The sequence below is a fragment of the Neovison vison genome, chromosome 12, assembly GCF_020171115.1.
Source record: "Neovison vison isolate M4711 chromosome 12, ASM_NN_V1, whole genome shotgun sequence".
Lineage (NCBI taxonomy): Eukaryota > Metazoa > Chordata > Mammalia > Carnivora > Mustelidae > Neogale > Neogale vison.
This window is the reverse complement of record NC_058102.1, coordinates 103,663,939-103,683,335: the sequence shown is the minus strand read 5'-3', so window position 1 is coordinate 103,683,335 and position 19,397 is coordinate 103,663,939. Positions and strand designations below refer to the sequence as shown.

Genomic DNA, 19,397 nt, shown 5'->3' with positions numbered 1-19,397 from the left:
TGGAGAGGGTGTGGAGAAAGAGGAACCCTCTTACACTGTTGGTGGGAATGCAAGTTGGTACGGCCACTTTGGAAAACAGTGCCGAGATTCCTTAAGAAATTAAAAATAGAGCTTCCCAAGACCCTGCAATTGTACTACTGGGTATTTACCCCAAAGATACAGATGTAGTGAAAAGAAGGGCCATCTGTACCCCAATGTTCATAGCAGCAATGGCCACGGTCACCAAACTGTGGAAAGAACAAAGATGCCCTTCAATGGATGAATGGATAAAGAAGATATGGTCCGTATATACTATGGAGTATTATGCCTCCATCAGAAAGGATGAATAACCAACTTTTGTATCAACATGAATGGGACTGGAAGAGATTATGCTGAGTGAAATCAGTCAAACAGAGAGAGTCAATTATCATATGTTTTTGCTAATTTGTGGAGCATAAGGAATAACATGGAGGACATGGGAAGATGGAGAGGAGAAGTGGATTGGGGGTAATTGGAGGGGGAGATGAATCATGGGAGACTGTAGACATTAAGAAACAAGCTGAGGGTTTTGGAGGGGATGGGGTGGAAGGTGGGTATTATTTAGGGCACATATTGCGTGGAGCACTGGGTGTGGTGCATAAACAATGAATTATGGAACACTGAAAAGAAATATAAAAATGAAATGAAATGAAACAAAACAGGGAGAGGAAAACCTCCCCCACCACAGCCTGAGGTAGCTCCAGGGGCAAACATTAACCTGACTTCTAAGACAATGCAAGGTGTGCCCAGGTAGGTAACCTCCCAGTCATTGGTTGCCCCAGGCACACTCCATACACTTGACACTGCTCAGGAAGAAGCCAGGCAGTTTGTGACAGCTTTCCAGTCAAAGAACATCTGGCTTAGCAGGCAGAAGCCGGCAGAGACAGAGCTCTGCCGATTGTGATCCTTAGCTAACCTGGGCAGTAACACGTTCACTCTCAGGAAGTGACAGTTTCAGAGGCAGGACATGATACCCAGGAGAAATGTCCTAAAAATGTTCTGCATTGGGCTAGCTCTGATTATTGCCATCGATGTCCTCCTGGTGTTTTATATCAAGAGGACATTACAGATGTCGGTTTGGGGAAATCTCCAAAAACAGCTTCATTTGCCTTTGCCTGAATGGAACAGGACAGGGATAAAGAGACTCTCTCATGTTGAGGTGGATTTACAGCATCTGAGTAAGTTTATAACATTAACTTGGAGGGATGGTGTGTGTGTGTGAGTGTGTGATTAGGGACACTTAGAAAAAGGGCATGGAAGAAATAATGGATGAGCAATCACATTCTTTTTTTTTAAATTTTTTTATTTTTTATAAACATATAATGTGTTTTTATCCCCAGGGGTACAGGTCTGTGAATCGCCAGGTTTACACACTTCACAGCACTCACCATAGCACATACCCACCCCAATGTCCATAATCCCACCCCCCTCTCCCAAACCCCCTCCCCCCACTCTCAGTTTATTTTGTGAGATTAAGAGTCACTTATGGTTTGTCTCCCTCCCAATCCCATCTTGTTTCATTCATTCTTCTCCTACCCCCTTAACCTCCCACGTTGCATCTCCACTTCCTCATATCAGGGAGATCATAGTTGTCTTTCTCCGATTGACTTATTTCGCTAAGCATGATACCCTCTATTCCATCCACGTTGTTGCAAATGGCAAGATTTCATTTCTTTTGATGGCTGCATAATATTCCATTGTGTATATATACCACATCTTCTTTATCCATTTATCTGTTGATGGACATCTAGGTTCTTTCCATAGTTTGGCTATTGTAGACATTGCTGCTATAAACATTTGGGTGCATGTGCCCCTTCAGATCACTAGGTTTGTATCTTTAGGGTAAATACCCAGTAGTGCAATTGCTGGGTCGTAGGGTAGTTCTATTTTCAACATTTTGAGGAACCTCCAAGCTGTTTTCCAGAGTGGTTGCACCAGCTTGCATTCACACCAACAGTGTAGTAGAGTTCCCCTTTCTCCACATCCTCGCCAGCATCTGTCATTTTCTGACTTGTTAATTTTAGCCATTCTGACTGGTATGAGGTGATATCTTATTGTGGTTTTGATTTGTATTTCCCTGATGCTGAGGGATGTGGAGCACTTTTTCATGTGTCTGTTGGCCAGCTGGATGTCTTCTTTGCAGAAATGTCTGTTCATGTCTTCTCCCCATTTCTTGATTGGATTATTTGTTCTTTGGGTGTTGAGTTGAGCAATCAAATTCTTATTTCTCAATTGCTCAATTAAGCATCTGATATGGAATTCTATCCCTCCAAAAGGTAGGTAAGTGAGAATTAGTAGTTGAGGGGAGTGGAGCAGGATGTATCTATGTGAGAGGTAGGTGTGTGTGTGTGTGTGTGTGTGTGCGTGCATTTACTTGCACACACACACACATGATCATAGGTATGTGCATGTAGGCGGGGAGATTGAGTCTCCATATAAAAATCCCTGGGAGGCTCAGGAATAACTAGGCACAGTCTGTCCTTAGACCATTGTGTGGCAGGAGCTGTTAAACAAACGTGATAACCCCTGAGGCAATGGCCTCCTTTCCATTTTGCTGTGAGCTTCTATGAGGAATTAATGGGGACTTGTTAGAGGACATAAGATAAACCTTGATATGGCCGTGATCAACAAGTGCTTATCTCTCTCAACCACAGACTCTGGACTTGTAAATGGAGGTGAGAGGTTACCTGCTGGATCTCATACTGTTGTAAAATATATGCAGAAATATGTATCACATTTTAACCTCTCTCCTAAGTTGAGGTATAACTGACATCTAACATTATGTTAACTTCAGGTATAAACATAATGGTTCAATATTTGCATATATTGTAAAATAATCACCATAATAAATCTAGTTAACATGCATTATCACATAGTTAGAAAATTTTATATGCAAATACAGGATTAACTATAGTCACCATGTTGTACATTATATCCCATAACTTATTTATTTTATTTTATTTTTTTTTCAATTTCTTTTTTTTTCCAATTTATTTATTTTCAGAAAAACAGTATTCATTATTTTTTCACCACACCCAGTGCTCCATGCAAGCCGTGCCCTCTATAATACCCACCACCTGGTACCCCAACCTCCCACCCCCCCGCCACTTCAAACCCCTCAGACTGTTTTTCAGAGTCCATAGTCTCTCATGGTTCACCTCCCCTTCCAATTTACCCAAATTCCCTACTCCTCTCTAACGCCCCTTGTCTTCCATGCTATTTGTTATGCTCCACAAATAAGTGAAACCATATGATAATTGACTCTCTCTGCTTGACTTATTTCACTCAGCATAATCTCTTCCAGTCCTGTCCATGTTGCTACAAAAGTTGGGTATTCATCCTTTCTGATGGCGGCATAATACTCCATAGTGTATATGGACCACATCTTCCTTATCCATTCATCCGTTGAAGGGCATCTTGGTTCTTTCCATAGTTTGGCGACTGTGGCCATTGCTGCTATAAACATTGGGGTACAGATGGCCCTTCTTTTCACGACATCTGTATCTTTGGGGTAAATACCCAGGAGTGCAATTGCAGGGTCGTAGGGAAGCTCTATTTTTAATTTCTTGAGGAATCTCCACACTGTTCTCCAAAGAGGCTGCACCAACTTGCATTCCCACCAACAGTGTAAGAGGGTTCCTCTTTCTCCACATCCTCTCCAACACATGTTGTTTCCTGTTTTGTTAATTTTGGCCATTCTAACTGGTGTAAGGTGATATCTCAATTTGGTTTTAATTTGAATCTCCCTGAGGGCTAATGACTTATTTATTTTATAACTGGAGAAGTTTGTAACCTTTGATGCCCTTTACCCATTTCACCCACACCCCTATCCCTTGCCTCTCTCAATCACCAACCTGTTCTTTGTATCTATGAGCTCATTCTCCAACCCCCCTTTTTTAGATTCCACATATAAATGGGATCATATAGTAATTGTCTTTCTCTGTCTGACTTATTCAACATGGCAGGATGCCCTCCAGATTTACCAAATTTTAACTTCTTCACACGAATTCTGGGGCTTTTAAAATTTTTTTTTTCTGGGTTTTTTTATTCTGGCTCACCACGAAACTCTAATGGCTTTGAACTTTATGTGTCTCAGGATCTGACTCCCATGAGGGGAAGCAGCTGTCTTTCCTCTGCCCCCAAGTAACAGGGATCTAATGCTTGTGGCCCTGAAGGGAAGTGTTGAAAGTGTGATTAGGGAAGTGACTGCACAGACATGAGAGTGCGTGCACATGGGAGTTGGAGATGGGCAAAATCTCTTCTGTAATGTGAACTGACCATTGTCAGAGTTCAGGGTGAGACCAAGGGATAGATAGAAGGACAGACAGTAGAAACAAAAGGAAGAGTTTATATGGAGACTGGAGGAAAAAGGCAAAACAAGATGAAGGGAGAGAGACAAGGTTCCATAGCACTGTCTACATCCTCTTTCATAAGATTCATTATATTTATTGTGGTACAAGTTTCTGGAAGGCAAGTTTCACAAGGGCTGGTTTAGTGAGGGTTTATTATAGAGTATCTTGCCACTCTATTCCCTGTACCTGGCATGCAGACATTATTAATAATGAATAAATAAACAAATGACTGTAGCAAGGAGAAAACAGAAGACAGGCAGACAAGGATGAAGGGAAGAAGGGTTCAAGGCCAATTTAAAAGTTCTTGGCAATCTCTCAGTAATAGATCATCAAAGTAGAAAACCAATAAAGAAAGAAGAGCATTGAATGACACATTGGACCAGATGGACCTCATAGATATATACAGAACATTCCTCCCTAAAACAACAGAATACTCATTCTTCTCAAGTGCACATGGAACCTTCTCCAGAATAGACCACTTATTGGGTCACAAATCAGGACTCAACTGATACCAAAAGATTGAGATTATTTCCTGAATATTCCTGCTTTGAAACTGGAGCTCAATCACAAGGAAATGTTTCGAGGGAACTCAAACTCAAACACTCAAATACCAAGACCACCTTGGTAAATAATGCTTGAATCAACCAGGAGATCAAAGAAGAACTTAAACAATTCATGAAAACCAATGAGAATGAAGACACTTTGGTCCAAAACCTATGGGATACAACAAAGATGGTCCTAACGGGGAAATACATAGCCATCCAAGCCTCCCTCAAAAAACTGAAAAATTCAGAATACACCAGCTGTCTCTACACCTTAAGGAACTGGAGAATCAACAACAAATCAAACCAACTCCACACATAAGAAGGGAAATAATCAAGATTAGAGCAGAGATCAATGAGGTAGAAACTAGAGGTACAGTAGAACACATCAATGAAACTAGAAGCTGGTTTTTTGAAAGAATCAATAAGGTCAATAAACCATTGGCCACACTAATCCAAAAGAAAAGAGAGAAATCTCATATTAATAAAATTATGAATGAAAAGGGAGAGATCACAACTAACACCAAGGAAGTAGAAACATTCATCAGAAGTTATTATCAACAGTTATATGCCAATAATTAAGCAATCTAGGTGAAATGGTTGCATTCCTGGAAAACTATAAACTCCCAAAATTGAACCAGGAAGAAATCGACAACCTGAATAGACCGATACCTAATAATGAGATTGAAGCAGTGATCAAAAACCTCCCAAAAAACAAGAGCCCAGGACCTGATGGATTCCCTGGGGAATTCTACCAAACTTTCAAAGAAGAAATAATACCTATTCTCCTGAGGCTGTTTCAAAATATTGAAGCAAAAGGAAAACTTCCAGACTTTTTTTTTACGAAGCCAGCATTACCTTGATCCCCAAACCAGGCAACGACCACACCAAAAAGGAGAATTTCAGACCAATATCACTGATGAATATGGATGCTAAGATTCTCAACAAGATCCTAGCAAACAGGATCCAACAGCACATTAAAAAGATTATCCACCATGACCAGGTGGGATTCATCCCTGGGCTCAAGGACGGTTCAACATTTGCAAATCAATCAATGTGATAGAACAAATTAATATGAGAAGAGAGAAGAACCACATGGTCCTCTCAATTGATGCAGAAAAAGCATTTGACAAAATCCAGCATCCATTCCTGATTAAAACGCTTCAAAGTATAGGGATACAGGGAACATTCCTGAACTTCATAAAATCTCTCTATGAAAGACCCACAGCAAATATCATCCTCAATGGGAAAAAGCTTGCAGCCTTCCCACTGAGATCAGGAACACGATGCCCACTCTCACCATTCTTGTTCAACATAGTATTAGAAGTCCTAGCAACAGCAATCAGACAACAAAGAGAAATAAAAGGTATCCAAATTGGCAATGGAGAAGTCAAACTCTCTCTCTTTGCAGATGACATGATTCTTTATATGGAAAACCCAAAAGACTCCACCCCCAAACTACTAGAACTCATACAACAATTCAGCAACGTGGCACGACACAAAGTCAATGCACAGAAATCAGTGGCTTTCTTATACACTAACAATGAAAATACAGAAAGGGAAATTAGAGAACCGATTCCATTTACTATAGCACCAAGAACCATAAGATACCTGGGAATAAACCTAACCAAAGAGGTAAAGGATCTGTACTTGAGGAACTACAGAACACTCATGAAAGAAATTGAAGAAGACACAAAAAGATGGAAGACCATTCCATGATCTTGGATTGGAAGAATAAGCATTGTTAAAATGTCTATACAGGTGGTGGGTATTATAGAGGGCACAGCTTGCATGGAGCACTGGGTGTGGTGAAAAAATAATGAATACTGTTTTTCTGAAAATAAATAAATTGGAAAAAATGTCTATACTGCCTAGAGCAATCTATACTTTTAATGCCATTCTGATCAAAATTCCACCGGTATTTTTTCAAAGAGCTGGAGCAAATAATCCTAAAATTTGTATGGAACCATAAGAGACCCTGAATTGTTAAGGAAATGTTGAAAAACCAAAATAAAACTGGCAGCATCACGTTACCTGATTTCAAGCTTTACTACAAAACTGTGATCCCCAAGACAGCATGGTGCTGGCATAAAAACAGACACATAGACCAGTGGAACAGAGTAGAGAGCCCAGATATAGACCCTCAACTCTATGGGCAAATAATCTTGGACAAAGCAGGAATAAATACACAGTGGAAAAAAGACAGTCTCTTCAATAAATGATGCTGGGAAAATTGGACAGCTATATGTAGAAGAATGAAACTCGACCACCCTCTTACACTGTACACAAAGATAAACTCAAAATGGATAAAAGACCTCAACGTGAGACAGGAATCCATCAGAATCCTAGAGGAGAACATAGGCAGTAACCTCTTCGATATCAGCCACAGCAACCTCTTTCAAGATATGTCTCCAAAGGCAAAGGAAACAAAAGCGAAAATGAACTTTTGGGACTTCATCAAGATCAAAAGCTTCTGCGCAGCAAAGGAAACAGTCAACAAAACAAAGGGGCTACCCACAGAATTGGAGAAGATATTTGCAAATGACAGTACAGACAAAAGGTTGATATCCAGGATCTATAAAGAACTCCTCAAACTCAACACACACAAAATAAACAATCATATCAAAAATTGGGCAGAAGATATGAACAGACCCTTCTCCAATGAAGACATACAAATGGCTATCAGACACACGAAAAAATGTTCATCATCACTAGCCATCAGGGAGATTCAAATCAAAACCACATTGGGATACCACCTTACACCACTTAGAATGGCCAGAATTAGCAAGACAGGAAACAACATGTGTTGGAGGGGATGTGGAGAAAGGGGGGAGCCCTCTTACACTGTTGGTGGGAATGCAAGTTGGTGCAGCCTCTTTGGAAAACAGTGTAGAGATTCCTCAAGAAATTAAAAATAGAACTTCCCTATGACCCTGCAATTGCACTACTGGGTATTTACCCCAGAGGTACAGATGTAGTGAAAAGAAGGGCCATATGTACCCCAATGTTTATAGCAGCAATGGCCACAGTTGCCAAACTGTGGAAAGAACCAAGATGCCCTTCAACGGACGAATGGATAAGGAAGTTGTGGTCCATATAAACTATGGAGTATTATGCCTTCATCAGAAAGGATGACTACCCAACTTTTGTAGCCACATGGACAGGACTGGAAGAGATTATGCTGAGTGAAATAAGTCAAGCAGAGAGAGTCAATTATCATATGGTTTCACTTATTTGTGGAGCATAACAACATGAAGAACATGGGGAGTTAGAGAGGAGAAGGGAGTTGAGGGAAATTGGAAAGGGAGGTGAACCATGAGAGACTATGGACTCTGAAAAACAATCTGAGGGTTTTGAAGGGGCGGGGGGTGGGAGGTTGGGGGAGCCAGGTGGTGGGTATTAAGGAGGGCACATATTGCATAGAGCAAAAACAATGAATACTGTTACGCTGAAAAGAAAGAAAAAAAATGTTCTTGGCAAATCAAATATATAAGTGAAGGGAATGGTGGGTAATGGTGAAAGTTGAATAGATCTGCTTTTGTTGGCCACTGATAGTGTAGTATGATGTTTCTCAAATTTCCTTGTATTGAGGAATTATTCCCTGATTTCATTAAAAATGCAGATGCTGTAACTTCTCTTTCCCCTAACTCTACTTGACTCTATGATTCTGATTTATTTGATTTAGGGATAAGCCTGAATACCTCCCTTTTAAAATAATCATGACAATTCTGATAGAAATATTTCTTGGGCCCTATTCTGAAAAATATTAGCTCTTTATCAATCTATTTCTCAGGTCATGGTTTCTAAAGAAGTCTTAATGGTGTGGGGCTCAGGATAGATAAGCTCTGATAAAGGTTTCGGAGACGTATATTCTAGTGCACACCTGGTCAGGTCAGCCTTGCATGGCTCTGACAAATTCTCTTGACGCACTGCATCCCCTGGGACAAGAGATAGCACATTTTAGATTTTGAAGAGGAAAGCCATTTAAAGAAAATATGGATAGAAATCAATGCCCAGGATTACCTGAAATATTGTCTCTCCCACCCTTCACTTGCAGAAGAAAGTATGAAATCAGCCATGAAGCAAGAAGAAAACGTGGACCATGCAGCAGTGAGGCTGAAATATGAACATCCTATTGAAAAGTCATTGAAAGTCAAAGCAAGGGAGACCAGGAAGCACAAACCCAAAGAGATACTCTTTCCAAACTCACAGCTTTTCAGGCAGTGGGGTAAAGATCTTTCTGAGGTCCAGCAGAAAAAGGCTGAGGACCTTTTCCAGAAGTTTGGTTACAACGTTTACCTCAGTAACCTGTTGCCTTTCAACCGCAGCATCCCAGACACCCGGGATTCCAGGTAGGGTGGACCAAGTTTGGATTGCCAAGGGACCTTGGTTTAATTGGGGATGGGCTTTGGGAGCAGCAAAAGTCAAGGGTTGAAACAGGGTTGAGGAGTGGAGAATTGATGCGGAAGGACTTCTGGTAGGCTGACTGAGCAGAGTTCTTGCGTTTAATCCATTTTATAATGGCAGCTCAGAGAGGACAAGTAACTGTTCCAAATATTTACAGCTCGTTGGAGATGGGCAGAGATGTCAGAGAAACAGATGCTTGAGAATTCTGATGATGAGTCTAACTCATAATTGTACAGATGAGGAAACTGGGAAAAGACTTGCACAAGTCACACTAAAGTTAACAGCTCTACTTGCTTCCCTGGTGTTTTCCTCAAATTCTCTGTGTGAATTCCTCTCTGTTATTAATTCTAATTTAAAGAGCCTTCCCTGGGATGCCTCAGTGGATCAGCCAGTTAAATGAACATTATTCTTTTGGCTCAAGTCATGATCCCAGGGTCCTGGGTTTGAGCCCCACATTGGGCTCCCTGCTTGGTGGGGAGCCTGTTTCTCCCTATCCCACTCCCCCAGCTTGTGTTCCCTCTCTTGCTGTCTCTCTCTCTCTGTCAAATAAATAAATAAAATTAAAAAAAATAAAGAGCCTTCCATCTCTTTCTCCATCAGTTTCTTCTTCCCTCTTTGCTTCTCCCACCGTCCTTCATAAATTTTAGACATAAATTTGTTGAGATATAATTCATATATAATTCATCAATTTAGAATGTACAATTTAATGGTTTTTAGTATATTCAGTGTGGTGAATCATTACCATATTCAATTTTTAAACATTCTCATCACTTTGAAAAAAATTCCATACCCATTAATAACCCATCCCTGTTTACCCATAATTCCTCATCCCTAGGCAAACATTAAACTACCTTCTGTCCCTATAGGATTTACCTATTCTAATATTTCATATAAATGGAATAATATTATATATGGGTCTTTTGTGACTGCCTTTTTTCACTTCAAATAATGTTTTCTTTTTTTAATTAGTATTGTTATTTTTATTATGTTCAGTTAGCCAACATATAGTACATCATTAGTTTTTGATGTAGTGTTCAGCCACTCACTAGTTGCATATAATACCCAGTGCTCATCACAACATGTGCCCTCCTTAATACTCATCACAAGGCTGCCCCAACCCCCTACTGCCCTCTACTCTGAAACCCTCAGTTTGTTTTCCAGAATCCAGGGTCTCTCATGGCTGGTCTCCCTCTCCAATTTCTTCCCATTCAATTTTCCCTCCCTTCCCCTGTGGTCCTCCACATTATTCCTTATATTCCACATATGTTTGAAAGCATATAATTGTTTTTCTCTACTTGACTTGTTTCACTTAACACAATTCCCTCCAGTTCCATCTATGTTGATGCAAATGATGGGTATCATCCTTTCTGATGGCTGTGTACTATTCCATTGTATACATGTACCTAGAATAGTGTTTTCAAGTTACATTCATGTTATAGCATGTATCAAAACTTCACTCCTTTTATTATCAAATAATAGTCTTTGTACAGGTACACCACATTTTGTTTATCTTTTTGCCAGTTAGTGGACATTTCAGTTGTTTCTACCAGGAAAATACTGCTCTGAACATACATATATAAGTTTTTGTGTGGACATATGTCTTCAGTTTTCTTGGCTATACCCTAGAAGTATAGTTTCTGGGTTATACGATAATTCTATATTTAACATTTCAAGGAACTGCCAGACAGTTTTCTAAAGTGACTGCCTCATTATACTTTCTCTCTAGCAATATAAGAGAGTGCTGGTTTTTCCACATCCTCACTAACATTCTAGTGATGTGAAGTGGTATATCATTGTGGTCTTCATTTAAATTTTCCTAGTGTCTAATGATGCTGAACATTCTTTCATGTGCATATTGGTTATTTGTATATCTTCTTTAGAGAATTTTCTATTCAGAGACATTCTCCTTTTTAAAATCAGTTTCTCTTTTTATTACTGAGCTACAAGTGCTCTTTATATATTCTGGATACAAGTTCCATTCAGACATATGATTTGAAAATCTTTTTTCCCTTGTGAATTATCTTTTCACTTTCTTTATGGTTTTCTTTGTTACATGAAGGTTATTAATATGATTTTACCCCATTTATCTAATATTTTTCTTTGGTTGCTTCATCTTTGGATGTCATATCTAAGAAACTAATGTTTAATGCAAAGTCATGAAGGTTTATGCCCCTTTTTTCTAAAAGTTTTGTGGTATTAGTCTTACATTTAGGTTTTTGGTCCATTTAAAATTGATTTTTGGGAACGGTGTGACATAGAGATCCACCTCCATTTTCTTGCTTATGACATTCCAACTGTCCTACCACACTTTGTTGAAGAGACTACTTTTTCACACTGGATTGTCTTGGCACCATTGTCAAAATCAATTGGTCATAAATGTAAGAATTTATTTCCAGATATCAATCCTATTTCATTGTTTTATAGGTCTGTTTCTTATGCCAGTAACTCACTGGCTTGACAACTGTAGCTTCTGTAGTAAGTTTTGAAACCAAGAAGTATGGGTTTCCAACTTCCTTCTTGTCCAAGACTGTTTTAGCTATTCTGGGGCCTTGAATTTCAATATGAATTTTAGGTTTAGTTGGTCAATTTTGCAAACAAACTATCAGGATTTTGATAGGGACTGGATTGAATCTGTAGATCAATTTAAGGAGTATTGTCATATTAACAATTAAATCTTTCAATCCATGAACATAGTAAATCTTTGCATTTTTTTAGGTTTTCTTTGATTTCTTTCCACAGTGTTTTGGGTTTGAGAGTATAAGTTTTACACTTCTTTTCTTAGATATGTTTATCTTTTTGATGCTCTTAGAAGTGAAATTGTTTTCTTAGTTTCATTTTCAAATTGTTCATTTTAAGTTTATGGAAACAAATTTTTTGTATATTGAACTTATATCCTGCAACCTTCCCATATTCTTTATTAATTCTTTTAGTCTCTCTTTTTTTTACTGGGTATTTTAGAATTTTCTTTATATTAGACTACGTCATCTGTACATAGAGAAAGTTGTTCTTCCTTTCCAATATGATGTTTTTTTCCCAATATGATGATTTTTATTTAATTTTCTTGCTTAATTGTCTGGCTAGAATCATCAGTAAAATGTCACATAGAAGTGGTGAGAGAGGGTACTGTGTTTTGTTCCTCATTATAGAGGGGAGCATTTAATATTTCACCATTATGTTAGCCATGGCTTTTTGTACATGCCCTTTATTAGAAATCTCCTTCTATTTCTAGTTTGTTTAGTGTTTTTTTCCTTTCTTTTTTTTCTTGTTATGAAGGCATCAGATGCTTTTTCTGTGTCTATCAAATTGGTCACGTGGTTTTATTCATAATCTATTAATGTAGTGTATTACATAAATTTATGATAGGATGCCAAACAAATCTTAAATTCATGGCATAAATTCTACCTTACCATAGTATATAATTGTTTCCATTTGTTACTGGATTTTGTTTCCTAATATTTTGAGGATTTTTGTGTTTCTATTCATAAGAAGGATTGGTTTGTAGTTTTCTTTCCTTGTGACATTTTTTTGTTTGTTTGTTTGTTTTTTTAAAGGTTGTAATTATTTATTTGACAAAGAGAGATTGAGAGAGAGATCACAAGTAGGGGGAGTGCAGGCAGAGGGAGAGGGAGAAGCTGGCTCCCTGCTGAGCAGAAAGCCTGACTTGGGGCTTGATCCAGGATCCTGGGATCATGACTTGAGCTGAAGGCAGACACTTAATGAACTGAGACACCCAGGTGCTCCTTTTTGTTTGGTTCTGAACTAAGTAATATTGGCCTCATAGAATGACTTGAGAAATGTTTCCTCTTCTTCTATATTTTGGAGATATTTGTGAACTATTGGTACTAATTCTTTTTTAAATATTTCATAGAATTCACCAGTAAAGCCATCTGGGCCTGGATCTATTTTCATGTATAATTAGTGATTAATAATTCAATCTCTTTACTTGATGTAGGTCTATGCAGATTTCTATTTTTTTTTCAAGATTTTATTTAAATTCAAGTTAGTTAACATATAGTGTAGTATTAGTTTCAGGGGAAGAACTTAATGATTCATCAGTTGATATAACACCCAGCGCTCATGATCCTGAGTGCCCCTCACCCAGTTATGCCATTCCCCATCTACCTCCCCTTCAGCAACCCTCAGTTTGTTCCCTTGAGCTAAGAGTCTCTTATGATTTTCTTTCCTCTCTGTTTTCTTCTTATTTTAGTTTTTCTTCCCTTCCCTTATGTTCATCTGTTTTATTTTTCAAATTCAACATATGAATGAAATCATATGGTATTTGTCATTCTCTGACTGACTTGTTTTGCTCAACACAATATACTCTAGTTCCATCCATGTCATTGCAAATGGCAAATTTTCATTCTTTTTGATGGCTAATATTCCATTACACACACACTCACACACACACATTCCACATCTTCTTTATCCACTCATCAGCTGATGGACATTTGGGCTCTTTCCATGGTTTGGCTAACAGACGCATGAAAAAACATTCAACATCATTTGGCATCAGGGAAATACAAATCAAAACCACTATGGAAACAAAACAAAACAAAACAAAACAAAAACACTATGAGATATCACCTCACACCAGTCAGAATGGCTAAAATTAACGACTCAGGGAATAGCAGATGTTGGTAAAGATGCAGAGAAAGGGAAACCCTCTTACACTGTTGGTGGGAATGCAAATTGGCACAGCCATTCTGGAAAATAGCATGGAGGTTCCTCAAAAAGTTAAAAATAGAAGTACCCTATGACCCAGCAGTTGCACTATTAAGTATTTATCTCAAGGATACAAAAATAGTGATTTGAAGAGACTCATGCACCCCAATGTTTATAGCAACACTGTCCAAATAGATTTATTTTATTCTTCAGTTTCTTTTTTTTTAATTTTAAAAAATTTTTTATTAACATATAATATATTATTAGCCCCAGGGCTACAGGTCCGTGAATTGCCAGGTTTATGCAATTCACAGCACTCACCATAGCACATACCTACCCCAAAGTCCATAACCCAACAACCTTCTCCCTACCTCCCTCCCACTGGCAACCCTCAGTTTTGTTTTGTGAGATTAAGAGCCTCTTATGGTTTGTCTCCTTCCCAATCCTATCTTGTTTCATTTAATCCTTTCATACCCCCAAACCCCCCACATTGCCTCTCAACTTCCTCATATCAGGGAGATCATATGATAATTGTCTTCCTCTGATTGACTTATTTCGCAAAGCATAATACCTTTTAATTCCATCCACATCGTCACAAATGGCAAGATTTCATTTCTTTTGATGGCTGCATTATATATATATATATATATATATATATATATATATATATAATCACCTCTTCTTTATCCATTCATCTGTTGATGGACACATAGGTTCTTTCCATGGTTTGGCTATTGTGGACATTGCTGCTATAAACATTCAGGTGCACATGCCCCTTTGGATCACTATATTTGTCTCTTTAGGGTAAACCCAGTAGTGAGACCACTGGATCATAGGGTAGCTCTATTTTCAACTTTTTGAGGAAACTCCATGCTGTTTTCCAGAGTGGTTGCGCCAGCTTACATTCCCACCAACAGTGTAGGAGGGTTCCCCTTTCTCCACATCCTCGCCAGCATCTGTCACTTCCTGACTTGTTAATTTTAGCCTTTCTGACTGGTGTGAGGTGGTATCTCATTGTGGATTTGATTTGTATTTCTCTGATGCCGAGTGATGTGCGCTTTTCCATGTGTCTGTTGGCCATCTGGATGTCTTCTTTGAAGAAATGTTTGTTCATGTCCTCTGTCCATTTCTTGATTGGATTATTTGCTCTTTGGGTGTTCAGTTTGATAAGTTCTTTGTAGATTTTGGGTACTAGCCCTTTATCTGATATGTCATTTGTGAATATATTCTCTCATTCTGTCAGTTGTCTTTTGGTTTTGTTAACTGTTTCCTTTGCTGTGCAGAAGCTTTTGATCTTGATGAAGTCCCAATGTTCATTTTTGCCCTTGCCTCCCTTGCCTTTGTTGATATTTCTAGGAAGAAGTTGCTGCAACTGAGGTCAAAGAGGTTGCTGCCTGTGTTCTCCTTAAGGATTTTGATGGATTCCTTTCTCACATTGAGGTCCTTCATCCATTTTGAGTCTATTTTCATGTGTGGTGTAAGGAAATGGTCCAGTTTCATTTTTCTGCATGTAGCTATCTGATTTCCCCAACACCATTTGTTGAAGAGACTGTCTTTTTTTTCCACTGGACATTCTTTCCTGCTTTGTCAAAGATTAGTTGACCATAGAGTTGAGGGTCTGTTTCTGGGCTTTCTATTCTGTTCCATCAACCTATGTGTCTGTTTTTGTGCCAGCACTATACTGTCTTGATGATGACAGCTTTGTAACAGAGCTTGAAGTCTGGAGTTGTGATGCCACCAACTTTGGCTTTCTTTTTCAACATTCCTCTGGCTATTTGAGGTCTTGTCTGGTTCCATATACATTTTAAGATTATTTGTCCCATTTCTTTGAAAAAAAATGGATGGGATTTTGATAGGGATTGCATTAAACGTGTAGATTGCTTTAGGTAGCATAGAAATTTTCACAATATTTGTTCTTGCAATCTATGAGCATGGAACTTTTCCCCATTTTTTTGTGTCTTCCTCAATTTCTTTCATGAGTACTTTATAGTTTTCTGAGTATAGATTCTTTGCCTCTTTGGTTACGTTTATTCCTAGGTATTTTATGGTTTGGTATGCAATTGTAAATGGGATTGAGTCCTTAATTTCTATTTCTTTTGTCTTACTGCTGGTGTATAGAAATGCAACTGATTTCTGTGCATTGATTTTATATCCCTACAATTTACTGAATTCCTGTACAAGTTCTAGAAGATTTGGAGTGGAGTCTTTTGAGTTTTCCAAATAAAGTATCATATCATCTGCAAAGAGTGATAGTTTGACTTCTTTGCTGATTTGGATGCCTTTAATTTCTTTTTGTTGTCTGATTGCTGAGGCTAGGTGTTTAGTTTCTTTTGATAATTTATGCCTCTTTAGGAATTTGTCCATCTAATCTAAATTTTCTAATTTGTGAGAAGATTATTTGTTTATAGTGTTCCTTTATAATCTTCTTTAATTTCAGGAAGATCAATAGTGATGTCCCCCTTTTATTCCTGATTTTGATAATTTGAATATTCTTATTATTTTCTTGGTCAGTCTAGCTGAACATTTGTAAAATTTGTTGATGTTTTCAAAGAACCAACTTTTCACTGATTGTCTCAATTTTCATATCTGTTCTCCCTTTTATGTATTTTTACTCTCATCTTTATTATTTCCTTCCTTTTCCTTGCTTTGGATTTAGTTCGCACTTTCTGTTTTCTTCAGGTATAAGGCTAGATTATTGAAATTGAGATCATTCTTTTTTAAAAAAACATACTTATTGATAGCTATAAATTTGTTTCCTAGCTCCTCTTTAGCTCTATTCCAAAAGTTTTGGTACATTGTGCTTTGTTTTTTCAGTCATCTCAATGTATTTTCTAGTTTCCATTGTGATTTTTTTTGACTCAGTGGTTACTTAGGAATGTATTGTTTAATTTCCACATATTTGTGAATTTTCCCTTTTTTTGTTTTTATCTCTAATGTCACTCCATTGTAAAGAGAGAATCATATTTTGTATTAACTTAATCTTAAAAAATTATTGAGGCTTATTTTCTATGCTAGCAAAATGGTCTCTTCTGGAGAATGCTGTATGTGTAGTTTGAAAGTATTACGCTGTTATTGGGTAGAGTGTTCTCTAGATGTCTGTTAGATCTAGTTGGTTTGTAGTGTAGTTTAGTCTTCTGCCTCATCTTTTCTTTGCCTAGTTGTATCTATTATCAGAAGTGGCATATTGAAGTCTCTAATTATTGTTGTTCAATCGTCTCTTACTTCTTTCAGTTCTGTCAGTTTTTATTTCATGTATTTTGGGACTACCTGCTCACCATAGTCAAGTGACCAGGAAATCAGACTGAGACCATTCTTCCTTTCAATCTTCAGGGCTTGTCTTGGATGAGGTCTTCATACTTACCATACCTGTCCTTTGCTTAGAACTTTTCAGAACCTACCTATTTTTGTTAGTCTTCATTGTTTTGTCCTACTGGTCTGTCCAGTCTTATTTTTTGCCTCTATTGCTGAGCAGTGCAGTTCTTCAAACAGTGCGTGGTCTTTTGTGTCCTTGTGGATTCATGTGTACTGCAGTCTTTGCCTAAAATTTCTTGTACTCTCAGGGGCTGCAGCTCAAATGTCTATATAGATCTACCATATAAGGGGTGTGGTAAACAGGGAAACCTATGTTGTGAGTAACTGTAGCAACTCGAACTCTGGTCAGAGGAGGTGCTATCAGCAGGGAAGGTGGATGGAGAGAGATGTTCAGTTTTTCAGAGAGATCAAAAGCCTGGATTTTTTTTAAATGTTGGCAATTAATAATGAATCATGGGACACCTTATCAAAAACTAATGATGGGGGTGTCTGTGTGGCTCAGTGGGTTAAAGCCTCTGCCTTCAGCTCAGGTCATGATCCTGGGATCCTGGGATTAAGCCCCGCATCAGACTCTGCTCAGCAGGGAGCCTGCTTCCCTTCCTCTCTCTCTGCCTGCTTCTCTGCCTTCTTGTGATCTCTGTAAGTCAAATAATAAATAAATAAATCTTTAAAAAAAACTAATGATGTACTGTATGATGACTAACATAGCACAATTAAAAAAATACCACTGAAAAGAAATTAAAGAATAAAAATTTTTAAAAAGAGAAAAAAAGTTTAACACTATGTTGTATTCCCAAGTATGGGCTTCCTGTAATATAATAATTAAATAAAGTACTTAAAATATTAAAAAAAATACTGAAAGAAAAAAATACACGTTGGCAGTTACTTTACATTTAAAAAAAAATATATGGATTGAGTCTTCCTTCAGAATGGCAGAATGTTAAGTGTATCATTTCTTCTTTCCCATGAAATAACTAGATGGCTACAAGAGTTCATTAAAAAAATCATTTAAAGTTTCTGGAGTGGAAATACATGAACTAAAAAATAGAAAAACAGGGGCACATGGGTGGCTCAGAGGGTTAAGCCTTTGCCTTTGGCTCAGGTCATGATCTCAGGGTCCTGGGATCAAGCCCCACATTGAGCCCCATATTGGGTCCCGCATGGAGCTCTCTGCTCAGCAGGGAGACTGCTTCCCCCTCTCTCTCTGACTGCCTCTCTGCATAGTTGTGATCTCTGTCTGTCAAATAAATAAATAAAATCTTTGGAAAAAAAAGAAAAAGAATAGAGAAAGCCAACAGAGTTGTGTTTTAAAAGAGTAACAAAATTAATAAAACTTTAGCTAGCCTGACCAAGAAAAAAACAGAAAAGACAAAAATCATGATTGGAAGAAGTTCATCACTATCGGCCTGATAGAAATAAAAGACTATTAAGGAGTACTGTAACAACTCTCTCCCAACAAACTAGATAATCTAGAAGAAGTGTACAAATTCTTACAAACACTACCAAAACTGGCAGAAGGGGAAATAGAAAATCTGAGTAGAACTCTCACAGGAGACTGAATTAGTAACTGTATTACTACTCAGGTCCAGACAGCTTCACTGGTGAATTCTACCAAAGTTTAAACATGAATTACCTTCAACTCTTCTTAAACTCTTCCTAACAATAGAAGAGAAGGGGACACTCCACAACTCATTATATGAGGTCAGTTTTACCCTGATACCAAAGCCAGATAAATACCTTGCAAGAAAAGAAAACTGCAGAGCAGCATCCCTTATAGGGATAGAGGATTTTGACTATAGATGTCAAAATCCCTAACAAAACATGAGCAAACTGATTATAACAGAATAGAAACAGGATTACACACCACAATCAAGCTGGGATTTAAGCCAACAAAATAAAGTTGATTCAAACTCTGAAAATCAATGTAATACATCATCTTAATAGAATAAAAGACAAAAGCCACACTATCATCTCAAGAGACACAGAAAAAAGTACCTGACAGAATCCAACCCTTTCATGATTAAAAAACACTCAACAAGCAAGGACTAGATGGGAACTTCCTCAACCTAGCAAAGGGCACCTACAAAAAGCCCATATTATTCTA

At 38.0% G+C, this 19,397-nt stretch overlaps 1 protein-coding gene across 1 annotated transcript in view; it reads left to right on the top strand.

Annotated features, from left to right (window-relative positions):
- Positions 1 to 1,012: 1,012 nt before the first annotated feature.
- Positions 1,013 to 19,397, top strand: part of GALNT8 (polypeptide N-acetylgalactosaminyltransferase 8) — a 44,954-nt gene continuing 26,569 nt past the window's right edge. Inside the window, exons 1-2 of the mRNA XM_044226413.1 lie at positions 1,013 to 1,196; positions 8,970 to 9,264. Coding sequence (XP_044082348.1) covers positions 1,013 to 1,196; positions 8,970 to 9,264 — 479 coding nt within the window. The remainder of the gene's footprint in view (positions 1,197 to 8,969; positions 9,265 to 19,397) is intronic.